Source organism: Rattus norvegicus, chromosome 11, assembly GCF_021556685.1.
Source record: "Rattus norvegicus strain SHRSP/BbbUtx chromosome 11, alternate assembly SHRSP_T2T, whole genome shotgun sequence".
NCBI classification, from domain to species: domain Eukaryota; kingdom Metazoa; phylum Chordata; class Mammalia; order Rodentia; family Muridae; genus Rattus; species Rattus norvegicus.
The window spans coordinates 54,679,456-54,695,032 of NC_141544.1; the positions used below are offsets into that span (position 1 = coordinate 54,679,456).

The following is a 15,577-nucleotide window of genomic DNA, read 5'->3' on the forward strand; positions in this document are numbered from 1 at the left end:
TGAAAAGTTATCCTGCACCATGAGATTTTCCTTAAAACAGCTATGATAGCAGACCTGAGCAGAAAGACAGAGTACCTCAGTTTAAACTTCTTCTATCACGATATGTATGTGACTAATAATGTTAGTTTGCTTTCAAATTCATAGTTTTCTTTGTTAATTTAACTAAAACATATAATTTAAAATCATATTAATTCATTCTCTCAGATTTCTTGAAATGTGAATACATAATCTGGCAGGGATATCTTTATGTTTTGTGTAATAACTGTATATTACACACAGCACGCTGTGTTTGATAGAGTCTAAAAAAACAATGCTAGCAGTAACACTAGCAGAGAATGGCCTTATCTGACATCAGTGGTCGAGGAGGCCCTTGGTTCTGTGGAGGCTTGATGCCCCAGAATAAGGGGATATTAGAGCAGTAAGGCAGGAGTGGGTGAGTGGCTGGAGGAATACCCTTGTGATGGTTTGTATATGCTTGGATCAAGGAGTGGCACAATCAGAAGGTGTGGCCTTGTTGGAGTAGGTGTGTCACTGTGGGTGTGGGCTGTAAGACGCTACTCTTAACTGCCTGGAAGTCAGTCTTCCACTATCTACATTCAAACCTCTTTTTCACAAATTACATTTTTAAAAATATAATAGCAGGTAGTCTATAGAATTTCTTTATTTGTTTTTAATTAATGAAATATTTTATGTGTATGTGAGTTTGCCTGAGTGTTTAGATTTGCACTGCAAATCTGTTGGAGATCAGAAAAGGATGTCAGATCCCCTAGAACTGGAGTATCGTATGCTATGTTGTGAGTACTGGGAACCAAACCTCTCTGATCCTTCCTTTTTTCCTTTTGAAGCTTATGATTTTTTGTGTTGTATTTTATTTTACTTTTAACAGTATAATAACAACAACAATAATAATTTATGCAGAGTTAGAGAGATGGCTCAGCGGTTAAGAGCACTGATTGCTCTTCCAGAGGTCCTAAGTTCAATTCCTAGCAACCACGTGGTGGCTCACAACTGATCTGATACCCTCTTCTGGTGTGTCTGAAGACAGGGACAGTGTACTCACATATATAAAATAAAAAATATCTTAAAAAATTTATACCAATGGAAACACACGAATGAGTAGAAGATGTGAGTTTCATGTGTTCAAAAGTTAGCTATATTTATCAGTGATAAGGGAGATTAGAGCAATTTATTTCTTCTGTGATTTTGTATTTTTATTTCCTTTAATAATTTTCAGATATCTGATTTGAGTGAACAACACTAAGTTTGTTGGTTTCATATATGAGAAATGATTTTATATGTAAATTATATGGTAGAGTAAAATATATTCTCAATGGCATAGGTGTGATTCAATCTACTATCCTATTTATAGCTGCTGAATTCTCAGAACATTGGTTCAAAGTGCAAATACTATGGGATTAGTAGATAATTGACAGAAAGAAAATTAATATACATATTCTCAAGCAATATATACCCATATACATATTTTTCTATGATGTTTATTGTTTGTTGCTCAGGTTCAAGTTTTGATTGAAAAACAGTTATATCATCTGAAGAATCGCAATGAAGTAAACATTCCACATTACTTTAATTGGCTTACAATTTTGTACTGTGAAAGAAAAAAGTCTTATGTAAGAGCAGTTACAATCGTCTGTTAGTTTGGCTTGCTTATTAGTGAACAAAGCCCAACAGATTGGCTTTATCCTTTGGGGAGATTTTCGAATTATTAAGAAAGTTTTTATATTAGAAGTGTGTTAAATATGGGAAGAAATAAATATCACTCCCTCCAAACTGCTTTTTTTTTTTCAGAGAAAACCGGTGTGAGAAGGAGAGCTGTCACTGATACCCTTGTTTCTGCAGGGTAAGTGCCTTCATGAACATGTAGATTTTGTGGCATCTATATCTATACACCTTTTCATAGCTATTGGGTCAGAAATAGTATTTTATTTTATTGTCATTTAAAGCATTTAATCATTTCTATACCAAGAGTTTCCCATACTATGTCAATTTATACAGAAACATTTTTAGCTAACAAACAGGACAGAACGGATTCCTAAAAACCTAAATGAAATATTTTGTGCACTTTCTCTAAATATCTATGGGCTCATAACTATCTGTTTATAGAATAAAGATTTGAAATCAATCACATACATTTGTAAGAGTTCCTGTGGTTAACCTGTGGTTAAGAATCATAATCTTATAGGCTGTTGGGGTAATACATCTTAGAAAACCCAACACATTCCATGAGCCCTAAAACAAGCTTCATGAGCTTGTTTGAGTGTAATAGTAATTCTGATGGAAATGAGAATCTGAAAAGTTGGGGTACACATCCTTCATTATGATAGTGTTATAAAATTGGGACCTTTTCTGAGTTTTACCTTGCAAGTGTTCCAGAGTCAATAACACTTTCCACACCCTGAGGATAGTAGGATCACATGACTTCTTAGGCAGTCTGTTATACTTTATGTTATGTGGTATTTTATAACATAAAGAAGAGTTTGCCACATTAGTTACACTGGGTTTATCAGATTGTTTTTCATTTTTATCTAAAAATTTCACATAGTATATTTTGACTATGTTTTTTTCTTTCTGTCTCTTAAAAAATAGGCACAGGGGAAAGCCCACAAGGCCTCAACCCTACACAAAAACTGTAGGCAGCTGAGGAAAACTGGAGGTGGGAGAGGTAGTCCTCCTCAGGGAAGAACATAGCAGTCTGATGGTCATTGCCAAAGGCCATCTGTAAAAAATACATACAAGTAATATCCAGACCGAACAGATTACATTTATATCTATATCTATTATATCTATCTATCTATCTATCTATCTATCTATCTATCTATCTATCTATCTATCATCTATCTATCTATCTATTCTATCTATCTTTCATATGCACATAAACATGCAGTAACAATTGACAAAAGATGCTATAAATTCAAAATAGAGTGGAGATGGCTATATGAGAGGGTTTGAAGGGAAGAAAGGGAAGAGAGACATGTTGATTAATTATAACACCAAAAATATTAATAAAGGTAATAAAAAGGATACATAGAAAAGATCCCAGGAAAGCTAAAGCAAATGTTGGAATACAGACCAAAGAATGGTAGCCACCACTAGAGGTTAGAAGGGCAAAGAGAGAGGTTTTCCCTGGGTCTGTAAAGGAAGTGCAGTTGACTCACAGTCTTGAATGGCATCCAGTGATGCTGACTTCGGACTTCTGACTTTCCACGAGGTCAGCTAATCTATTTAGGGTATTTAAAATTACTTTTTGATGCAGCAGCCACAGAAATTCAAAACAAATACATTCTTCCCACTGAAAGTTTTCATACAATTTCCACACAATCAATTTTAATGATACAAGTAGTTCTCATGCATTTGGAAGAGACTTGAGGAGGAATATTCCATTAGCTGAGCTGTGAGAACTCCACATTTAGAGGATTTAATGAGTAAAAAAAATGACTGTTTCTGACATGATGGATCAGGATGAGCAGAATTCAATTGAAAAAGGCTATTTCATAGGTGTAGACTATATAGGGTTTCTGAAATACTAAGACATTTCAAGAACAGTAGACATATAAACATTATTTAGTTTCTCTTCCCATTAAAAAACCCACACAGAAACACACACACACACACACACACACACACACACACACACACACACACACACACACGAAGAATCAGCAATTTTTGGAAGATTTGCATAGGATAATTTTATGTGTGAGACCTGATTCTAGAATAGTTAATAATTATTACAAGCCATTAGTTTCTCTGTTAATGTGTTTACATATCTAATAAAATTTCAAGCAGCTTTTCCTTTTTCTTATTTTTAATAAATATGGAGAACACATTTCACAGGAAGTTTTGCTGTTTTGTAGAACAAAAACCTTATATATCTTTCTACAAAATTATTTCATATCTCCATGCTTCTATTGCTTTAAATTATATTTTGCATATATATTTTCCTCCATAGACTTCATATTAAATTTGATGTATATTGAGAAAATTAGTTGTTTGGAGTCACATATTTGAGCATGATGTCATTAGGTAATTGTATAAAGAGTTGGTGATGCCAACCAAAGGGTACACATGGGGGGATCCATGGCTCCAGCCACATATGTAGCAGAGGATGGCATTTTCTGGCATCAATAGGAGGAGAAACCCTTGGTCCTGCGAAGGTTCATTTCCCCAGTGTAGGAAAATACAAGGGTGTTGAGGCAGGAGTGATCGAATAATCAGATTTTATCAAAATAACCAGGCTAGCCCTATTGATAAAATTCTTAGTCACATAAGAATGTTTTTTTTTACTTCCCAACTTCTATTTTAAATCATCAATACAGTGATGTCAATGTATAAAGCAATGTTATATCTAGAAATATGCATACTTTGTCATTACAGAAATGCACTATGGTGATATTGATTTGAATTTCCTTCTGGTTTTCTTTGTCATCTAGTATAACTTCCCCCATTTATTACATTTGTGGGTACCACAAAACTTGAAATTTTCTGTCTTCCCAATTATATCTATAGTTATCAACAATCAATTTGTTTATTTTTTCTCACTAAATTTTCTATATAAAAATTATAATTTAGCATTTAAGTTGAATTCAGCTACTGAAAACCTTAACTATTGTATTTATATCATTTTTGTAATTTCTATGTCATCTGCACTTTGGTAATTTCATCAAAAAACCCCCACAATAGTCATTAATTCTGTGATTGTTTTTGTGAGTGTATTTCAGATAAGATTTTTATGCCTGCCTTCTTACCTGACAATATCTTTGGATGGGGGAATATGGACATAATAACAAAGACATAATAACCTTTGGTCTTACATAAAATATTTAAAAGTTATATAATTAAAATAGAAATGGAAAAATTTCAGAGGAAAAGGGAACTAGAAGAAGGAGGAAGAAAAATCAAGGGACCTTTTGGAAAATGATTATGTTCAAAGGACCTTTTACACATGAATTGAAATGCCATTAGGTAAACTATTACCTTGTATAGTGAATATAATCTCATTAAAATACTTGAAAAAGTTGATGAGAAATTGGGAAAGAGACTTTTCACATTCAACTAGTCTTTTAAAATTTAATTTGGCATAAAATGTCCTATACACTTGGCTATTGTAGATTTGCTTTACGACATATCTATCATATGTATGTGCATCATTGGTTGGTGACTAAGACTAACTTGCACAAAGTCAAGTAAACTGGGTTCAATAGTTTACTCACTGAACTTTCATATTGCAAATAAAAATTGCATCTATTAAGTGTCAGAAAATACTTTGTGTGTCCAGTGTGCCTTTAAATGCAGAAACGTTATATATTTCTTGATTAAGGAACAAATGAATCACAGGTTCACGAGACCAGAGTCTCAGCTAGCTTTGTTCAGATATTCTGTCTCATCTCTCTTTTCAGTCAGCACCCTGAGATGGAGGTGAACAGCACCCTGCTGACTGAATTTGTTCTCAGAGGAATAACAGATCGTCCAGAGCTGCAAGTCCCCCTGTTCCTGGTGTTCTTCCTCATCTATGCCACCACCATGGTAGGCAACCTTGGCTTAATCTTTCTCATCTGGAAGGACCCCCATCTTCACACACCCATGTACCTTTTCCTTGGAAATTTAGCCTTTGCTGATGCTTGTATTTCAACCACAGTGACACCAAAGATGCTTATGAAAATTTTAAATAAGAATGACATGATATCCATGGGTGAATGTTTTGCCCAATATTATTTTTTTTGTATCAGTGCAACTACTGAAATTTTTCTTCTGGTAGCCATGGCCTATGACCGCTATGTAGCCATATGTAACCCTCTGCTCTATCTAGTGGTGATGTCCAAAAGACTCTGCACTGTGCTAATCAGTATGTCATATATCATTGGTTTTGTTAACTGTGGGCTTAATATAGGCTTATTATTTAGATTAACTTTCTGTAAATCCAATGTAATTGACCATTTCTACTGTGAAATCTTGCAACTCTATACAATTTCTTGCACGGATGCATCTCTTAATTCATTGGTTGTTTTTATTTGTGCTTCTTCTATACAAATCAGTACCTCTGTGACCATTGTAGTCTCTTATGCCCGTGTCCTATTTGCTGTCCTGAACATGAAGTCTGAGAAGGGCAGAAGAAAAGCTTTCTTCACCTGCAGTGCCCACCTGCTCTCTGTCTCTTTGTTCTATGGTACTCTCCTCTTCATGTATGTGAGCCCTGGGTCTGGGTCAGGTAAACAGAAGGATAAAATGTATTCTCTGTTCTACACAGTTGTGATTCCTCTGCTAAATCCCTTCATTTACAGCTTAAGAAACAAGGAAGTCTTGGGTGCTCTGAAAAAAATTATAAAATGTTAATCATTTTTAGAGTATTTCAGAATTTGTTCTACTGCTTTTCCTCTCACTTGAAATAAATTGTATTGTTTAATCCTGTATATTGCACATAATTGAAAATTTACACATTGTTAAATAATATATACAAACTTAGACTGTGAATGACTGTCTTAATATGGTTACAAAATAGTTATCAAAGACCTTAAGGTCTAATCTAGTTATTTGTTATTTTAAAATTCATACTCACTTGGAAAGTTACTTCATTAATTTCTTCATTAGACTGGCAAAGTTTTGTTTTTAAGGTCTATATTAATATCTTTGAATTTACTGTTATTTAAAAGCAAATGTAGTCTGTGTAAATAACTTGTTTAATTAGTTTTCCTCTTTAAAAAAATTTTTGGGTGGAAGCACATATAAATAGTTTAAGTAATTTGTGATTATATTACTGGTGTATAGGCATAATACTTATGTAACATGTGACAAGGAATACCATCCGAGCACCTAAATGGGGGTATTTCTTGAGACTTAAGAGTAATCTGAAAGAGATAAATATTTTATTTACATTCATCAAAAGTTCTCAAACATAAAGTATTAAAAATCAAATGAGCATTTTTAAATGGAGCATAAAAATTTAAATTCTTTTTCTCTCTCTCTCTCTTTTTTTTTTTGGAGCTGAGCCAAAGCCAGGACCTTGCGCTTTCTCGGCAAGTGCTCTACCACTGAGCTAAATCCCCAACCCCAAAAATTTAAATTCTTACAAAATGACTGTCTTTTTTTTCTTTTTAAACCTAGGCCTATCTTTTGTTTTAGCTCCTTTCTTTGGCTTGGAACCAGAGATCTGGGTGCATCTAGTAGTCAAGGTCTCCAAATAGATCTCATTAGCAGTGAGGTGCACAGATATACTGTACTTGATGTTTTGAGTCACACGAAATCAACAGCATCAGCAAGGACTATTATTTCCATGACTGTTTATAATTTCTCTGGGTGCTGAAACAATATGAGAAAGATGGAAACAAGTTTTACCTATCAGCTTCACAAACAATAATGTAGAATAAATGAAAACAGGATTGTACTATTTACTCGAACTTCTGAAAGGAAAAGGAACAGAACTGTTGTAGTGATTGCCCATATGCTCTGACCTGGACACTTAGTCCCAAGTTGGTGGCACTATTTGCAGCCGGCTGAAAGAGGTAAGTCAGTACCAGTAGACCTTGATTTATGATTTATGCTCTGCCTCCTGAGTGTGTATGCAAAGTGCCCCGTTGCTTTAAGCTTGGCCATAGTGGGCAGGGTTTGGGGAGGGGAGTATTTTGCAGAAATTGCAATCTTAAATCCATGCTTTAAGTTTGACAGAAAGCAGCTCAGACAGAAGATTGGCACCAGGAAGTGTTGCATAGTGATTATCCTGATCTTGTGTTTCACAGGCCTTTGAAACTCATATTCAATAGGAATATAGAATAGTTTCAAACGTTGGGCAAGTGAAGACTTTAAGTGCTATAAACAGGGTGTAACGGGCCATTCCAATGGGTGTTTTCAATGTCAGGAGATAGAATATATATACTAAACAATTAAGCCTGCCTCACGATGCTACACAGAGGTGAGTAAAGATGACCTAGAGGTTTCTCGCAGTATAGCATGGCAACGAATGTGGTGGCACTGTAAAAAACTCTACTGAGACTGAGAGCTCCCAAGGGCTAAACCACCAACCAAATAGTACACAAGGAGGGACCCATGGCTCCAGCTGCAAATGTAGCAGAGGATGGCATTGTCTGACATCAATGGGTGGGGAGGCCCTTGGCCCTGTGAAGGCTCGATTCCACAGTGTAGGGGAATGTCAGGATGGGGAGGCAGGAGAGGGTAGGTGGGAAGGGCAGCACCCTCATAGAAGCAGGAAGGAGGGAGAATGGGATAGGGGGTTTGCAGAGGGGAATCCGGGAAGGCGGATGACATTTGAAATGTAAATACATAAAATAACCAATAAAATTTTAAAAAATGGTCGAATGTGTTCCATATTGAAAATTTGAGGTATAAAAGTTGTTTTGTCTACAGAGTTAAATCTCCAGCGAACAGACAGCACACATCTTATTTACAGTCTCCCTTAATTCTATTCTTTTGCAAAAGAGAGCAGCTTTATTTATGAATAAGTATGCCAATTCCAATACAATTCAAGTCACCATTACATGTCTTTATCATCTGATACCAGTGACAGAAAGCAGGCTTCCTTTCATTCTCCCTTTGACTCTGGAAACCTCGTAAGTACATATTAGAAACTTTACTTTGCTAGAGAGGAAATTAAGAGTAAGAATATTTATTTGGCCAACATCTTAGAGGCATAATCTCCAAGCCTGCGTGCTCCAAACAGGATGAACCTGGCTCTAAAACAGCAAGCAGATTACAGAATTCATATTCTGCACTCTCAAGTCCACTGTATTGCCTTTCCCAATGCTGAATGTACTAACGTGTCCTACATTCACACTAGTGGGCGGGTTGACAGAGAAAATGAGGTGAACGTGCAAAAAGATTAGTATTCAAATTATGGAAATTATGGGCTTTGAAAAATATGGGTGCATGTGAACAATATGCTAAGTGAGTTACTCAGGCTTAGAAGGCCCAGTGCAGACTCTGAAGCACTGCTGCACATAAACAAGGTTAGATCCGGAGTTCTTAGAGCCTTAAGAGTTGCCTGACTGAATCAGAGAAAGAACTGGAAGAGCTTGAAGGGGCTCGAGACCCCATATGTACAACAATGCCAAATAACCAGAGCTTCCAGGGACTAAGCCACTACCTAAAGACTATACATGGACTGACCCTGGACTCTGACCTCATAGGTAGCAATGAATATCCTAGTAAGAGCACCAGTGGAAGGGGAAGCCCTGGGTCCTGCTAAGACTGAACCCCCAGTGAACTAGATTGTTGGGGGGAGGGTGGCAATGGGGGGAGGGTGGGGAGGGGAACACCCATAAGGAAGGGGAGGGGGGAGGGGGATGTTTGCTCGGAAACCGGGAAAGGGAATAACACTCGAAATGTATATAAGAAATACTCAAGTTAATAAAAAAAAAAAAAAAGAGTTGCCTGACTAAGGAAATGGCTGTTCAGGGAAGGTTTCAGGACGATAAGAAGACATTGTATGATGGATTCATAGTGTGGTGACAATGGCTAATCATGAAGTACTGCATGGATATATCAAAATATCAATTTGTACTCATTAAATATATGCAACCATAATGTTCTGGTTTTCATAAATTTATGGCAAGTTATAACTTTTCCAGAAGTCATAGCTTTTCCAACTACATATGGGTCAGGGTATTTTGTGCATTGTTTGTGTAGATATAGATATGTGATCAGGCGTATACATACAAACATAATATGTTGGTTTTCTTTGGCTTGTATAAGAAAGCAAAACGTGTTGCTCTGGATATGTAATGTAAATGGTCACAATACACCCACAGTCTCATGGGAAAATTGTAAGACAGCATTCGTAACAGTATACACACATACACACATACATATATTAGACATATTATATACATATACATATTTATTTGCCATGTTTTTCCAATTTTAGACTTTAAGATCAGAGATATTCATAGGGCTTTTTTGAGACTTAATGTAATTACAATATTTTTCTCAATTTTTTCCTCCTTCCAAACACTTCCACATACCCATCTCTACTCTCCTTCAAATTCATGGCATCCTTTTTCAAGAATTACCATTGCACTCATACCTGTATATAAATACAATAGATTAAAGTTGTTTTAACATATGGACCTGCCAAGTTCATTTAAAGTCACTATTATGTATGTTTTCGGGGCTGACAATTTGACACTGGACAACCAATTGTGCTCTTCCCTGGGGAAGATCACTTCTGTTCTCAGCTTTCCTCAGTTTCTCATAGCTCTTTGTGGAGGGCTGAGGTCTCATGGGCTTTTCCCCATCCAGTTTGGCATGTTTGTTGATGTCATTCTGACTCTGCTCACATTTGGCTAGCAATGGTGCTGAGACTTTATGGCTGTTGCTCCTGAATTTCCTAGGAGACACAACCTCAAGGCAAATTCCCTGACTTTCTGGTTCTTACAATCAGTCTGCCTGCCCTTCTTTCTTCAATGTTCTTTGAGACTTAGGTGTGGGGATGTTTTCACAAAACTTTTATAACCAGGAGAAATAAGCCTGTGAATTTTCAAGTTAAGATATTAGAAAGTAGTCACCTATTTTGTTAAGAAAGTATATGTATATTCATATCATTGTTTTTTTAACAGTTTATATTGATACAATACACATAAATGAGAAGAGATGAATGGAGAGATGGTGGGAGATGTTTAAATGAAAATGCTGTCAATATTCACCAGTAATCAGTGAGATAGAAGCATTTTGTTCTCGTTAAGTTTTTAGATATTTTCATAGCTTTTAATATGTTTTGATATTTGTTACAGTAAGTCACATTAAGTTTGCTGATTTTATATGTGAGAAATGCATTCATACTGGAAATATCATATGGTTTAATAAAATTTATTCTCAGTGGGAGAACAGTGTAAAACAAATCTGAATTAATAAATACTTGTTTAACTTATAAAATGCTTTGAGAGCACTTGATAATTTCCAAGGAGGTAATATCTATCCTAATATCAACACAAATATTTTCCTAAACATTATAAAATAGTTATTGAGTCAGTGGAGTAAGTATTTATTTACAACTGACCTTTCATATTTTGGTTTTAGAAAACATGCAAGACTATGCAGGACCATTACAGTAGCTGTGTTAGTAATAATTAGCTGAATGATAAACAATGCCCAGCAGATTTTCTTTATTCTATAGGGAGTTTTTGTTTGCACTGCAGGAGTTTTAACATTGACTTTAAAAATACAATTGAAGCAGACCAATAAGCCTCACAGAAACTTCTTTTGCTAAAGTCCATTGCCATGAGAAGGACAGCTATGGACACTCTATTTCCTGAGGTTTTAATATTGTCATGAGTTCTTGTTATCTTGCCGGCAGAGATTTTCATAGTAATTTGGTAAGAAACATAATACTATCCTTTTATATAATTCAACCAATTCATGACCCAAAATTTGTCCTAATGTGTCAATAACTGCATGAAAATAATTAGTGTAAATATAATTTAGGGAAGTTACCTAACAAGTGGGACACACAGGAGTACTGAAAAGCTAAATGAAATATTTTGTTGTACTGTTCATTTTCTCTAAATCCCTATGACTCACAGCTATGTATTAATACACCAAAGATTTGAGCTCAATCCTGGAAATGTATGAGTCCATGTGATGAACCTCTATGCTGTGATTATTAAGTAAAATTTCTCTTTGTGACTTTTACTCTGCTAATGTTTCAGCATCCAGTGAAAATCTAAGCGTATCTCCTCCTACCTATTCCCAGTAAAGAAGGAAGTGAGCTAATTTCACAGAATAGTGTTTTTAGTTTAGTTGAAATGAAGAAACAAACGATTACCTGTGTTCATTTCTCTATTTCTTCTACATATTTTACTACAAGATGATTCATTGCCTATTCTTTGATCCTTTGATCGAAAGAGTTTTAATTTATACTCCTTTTAAAATAATAAAGCAAATTGAGAAAATTAGCTTGTTAAAATCATAGTTATAGATATGGAGCTATTAGCTAATTCTACAAAGACTTGCATATTAAAGTTTTAACAAAGTAAAAGTGTATGTTGGTAGGAAACACATTTGGCTGTACTTGCTGTAAGACTCCATGGCTATTCCTATTCTGTGAACACCAAGGCCCTGCTATTTTTAATTGATCAACCTCAGTTTTAGGTCATCAGTGCACTGATTTAATTGCACATATGACCTTTAACCCACAATTGTGCATATTTATCATTACAACGATACAGTATGGTGCTCCTTACGTGAACGCTTTCCGTGCGGTGTCATATAGGACTTGGCGTCACTGCACTGGCTGGTTACTTTCATGGGTACAGATGACTTGGTGAAATCTTTGGCCTTGCATGTTATGTCTGTGGACATAATAAATTAGTTTCATGCTCTACCTAATTGATAGAAAAGTTAGTTTTTATCATTTAAGCAGAATGCAGATATTGGAGACATTGACTATACATTCTACGAATATGTGTTCTGTGATATTAAACAGGATCTTTAATTTCTCAATCTCCTTTCAGCAATTAAAGTCTCAGGAAATAATGAAACATTGTTAAAACCTCTTTAAAGCCATGGAAAACTGAAATATTAAGATATTCATAATTCACTGGATAGTTTTCCACATAGGCATGTTTAAATTACGTTTCTTAGGTCTATTAGTATTATGCAAACAAACTGTGCATATGTTTGTATATGTAAATGTGATTGCAAGATCATGGATTAACATATGAGGAACATGTTCTTTGTGACAAACTTCAAATCAAAATATTTTAATTCAGGTCTCCTTAATAACATAAGGAAATGAATTAATGGTTCTTTACATGTATTTTGATGAGAAAATATAAAAATTATATTAAAAGTTGGGGATTATTTTTATGAATGTATCGTCAAGTAACATATTTGAAATGGACAGAAAGAGCAGAAATGTTTTAAGTTACCATCTTATTACCTGACTTGTTTATGTCTTAGAATGAGAGAAACACAAATATATATATATATATCACATGAAGTACACTCCATTTTTCTCCTATAAGAATATTTGAAAGATGTGTATGAGCTGAAAATTAGGATGACCCCTCTTGAGAAGGTAAAGGGAAACAAGAGAGGAGGAGAGAGAATCGGGGAGAGTCAGCATGTTCAAATCCATCTTGAATGAGAAATCAAAATGTCATCATGTAAAGCAATTCCTTATGGAATGAGACTTTTCAGCTTGAGCATGTTTTTATTTAGTATAATATGTATTTTGCATTTTTGCCATTCTAAATTTTGTATAAAAATATAAATTACAAATGTGCTTACTTCTCAGATAATTGCATGTTATAAAATGTATGCATCAAAATTGTTCCTAAACTGATCTCTACTTCAGGAAAGCTTTGAAAGCAGAAACAGTTCACTTTTTTCTTGTTTCTTAAGGAGCTTCTGACATGGATGAGTGGACTATGATCTGGTACTGTTCTCATTGAGTCTTGGTTATGTTTTCTTTATTTCATCTCTGCAGTGAGCATCTGGAGGGGTTGGGATGGGAGGAAACAGTACCCAGCTGACTGAGTTTGTTCTCAGAGGAATAACAGATCGTCCAGAGCTGCAAGTCCCCCTGTTCCTGGTGTTCTTCCTCATCTATGTCACCACCATGGTGGGCAACCTTGGCTTAATCTTTCTCATCTGGAAGGACCCCCATCTTCACACACCCATGTACCTTTTCCTTGGAAATTTAGCCTTTGCTGATGCCTGCACTTCATCCTCTGTGACACCAAAGATGCTTATGAAATTTTTAAATAGGAATGACATGATATCCATGGGTGAGTGTTTTGCCCAATATTATTTTTTTTGTTTCAGTGCAACCACAGAAATTTTCCTTCTGGTAGCGATGGCCTATGACCGGTATGTAGCCATATGTAACCCTCTGCTCTATCTAGTGGTGATGTCCAAAAGACTCTGCACTGTGCTAATCAGTATGTCATATATCATTGGTTTTCTAAACCCTATAGTTCATGTGGGATTATTATTCAGATTAACATTTTGTAGGTCTAACGTTATTGATCATTTCTACTGTGAAATTTTGCCACTCTATACAATTTCCTGCACAGATCCAACTCTTAATGCATTGGTAATTTTTATTTTTGCTTCTTCCATACAAATCAGTACCTCTGTGACCATTGTAGTCTCTTATGCTCGAGTCCTATTTGCTGTTCTGTACATGAAGTCTGAGAAGGGCAGAAGAAAAGCTTTCTTCACCTGCAGTTCCCACTTGTTCTCTGTCTCTTTGTTCTATGGTACTCTCCTCTTCATGTATGTAAGTCATGGGTCTGCCCCAGGTGAAAACCAGGATAAAATGTATTCTCTGTTCTATACAGTTGTGATTCCTCTGCTAAACCCCTTTATTTACAGCTTAAGAAACAAGGAAGTTTTGTGTGCATTGAGAAAAGTCATCAAATAATAAATAATTACTAAATATTTTAAGACTTTTCCCATCCCTTTCCTCTTTGTTGAATTCCATTGTAATATTTGATTTTGTGTTTTGCATATAATTGAAATTTTACATATTGTTAAACAAAAATGCAAATTTAGACTGTGAATTGCTCTCTTAGTAATATGGCCATAAAATAATTAACAAGGACTTAAAAATCTAATCAGAATTTTTCATTGCTTTGAAATTCATACTCACTGTGAAATCTACTTCATTGGTTTCATCATTAAATTATTAAGCTTTTGGTTTTAAGATCCATATTACTAATTTTTCAGTTTTTAAACCAAAAAAGCAATCTTAGGCTGCATAAATTATTTTCTTGAAACCTATTTTCTATCCTAATAATTTCTTGAAGAAAGTTTATTTAAATAATTTGGAGTCATATTACCAGTATACAGATAAAGATTATTTATGCAACATTTGACAAGGGATATTATCTAAAAACTTAAAGTAAAGATTTGTGGAGATTTAAAAGTAATCTGACTATTTATGTTACCTTTATCAAAAATTCTCAAATTTGTAGGATAAAAATTCAAAAGAACTTTTATGGAGCATAAAAAGAAAAATTTAAATTCTTATAAAATGTCCTTCTTTTAAATATTATTTTATTTTTGCCTGTGTGTATGTTTTGTTTTTAACACATTTCTTTGGCCCTGAACCAAAGATCTTACTACATCTACTAGTCAAGGTCTCCAAATGAATCTCATTGAGAGTAAGGTAAACAGATACGCTGTGCTTCTTTTCTTGAGACTCATGAAATCAACAGAGTTGATAAGAAATATTTTTGCCACGACTTTATAATTTCTCAGGGAGTTGAAAAAATCTGAGAAAAAGTTGAACTGTATCAGCTTTAGAAACCACAATGCAGAGTATTTGAGAACATGGTTGTACTATTTACTCAACCTTCTGAAGGGATAAGGAATAAAACTGTTGAATGTGAAATGGTCCTATAGGCTCTGATGTTGGACACTTAGTTTCTAGTTTGGCACTGTTCGGGAAGATTGTGAAACTTTTATGAGGTTCAACCCAGCTGGATGATAGTGATTTCTTGTAAGCAGGACTTGAGTCCTAATAGCTCCACTCCACTTGTTATCTGCTCTCTGAGAATGTATGCAATGTGCTGCACTGATTCAAGTTTCTGCCACACTGACCTCCTTG

General features: G+C 35.0%; 2 protein-coding genes across 3 annotated transcripts; both read left to right on the top strand.

Moving 5' to 3' along the window:
* Nucleotides 1–1,409: 1,409 nt before the first annotated feature.
* On the top strand, nucleotides 1,410–6,348 carry Or5ac24 (olfactory receptor family 5 subfamily AC member 24). Of its 2 annotated transcripts, XM_087576726.1 has the most exons (2): nucleotides 1,410–1,418; nucleotides 5,428–6,348. In XM_087576726.1, exons 1-2 carry the CDS (start codon nucleotides 1,410–1,412, stop codon nucleotides 6,346–6,348), a joined length of 930 nt encoding a protein of 309 aa, XP_087432852.1. The 2 variants fall into 2 exon arrangements, with proteins under 2 accessions (XP_087432852.1, NP_001001100.1); NM_001001100.1 differs by lacking the exon at nucleotides 1,410–1,418.
* Nucleotides 6,349–13,471: 7,123 nt separating this feature from the next.
* On the top strand, nucleotides 13,472–14,389 carry Or5ac23 (olfactory receptor family 5 subfamily AC member 23). Its single transcript, NM_001001101.1, has one exon. It carries the CDS (start codon nucleotides 13,472–13,474, stop codon nucleotides 14,387–14,389), a length of 918 nt encoding a protein of 305 aa, NP_001001101.1.
* Nucleotides 14,390–15,577: the final 1,188 nt, after the last annotated feature.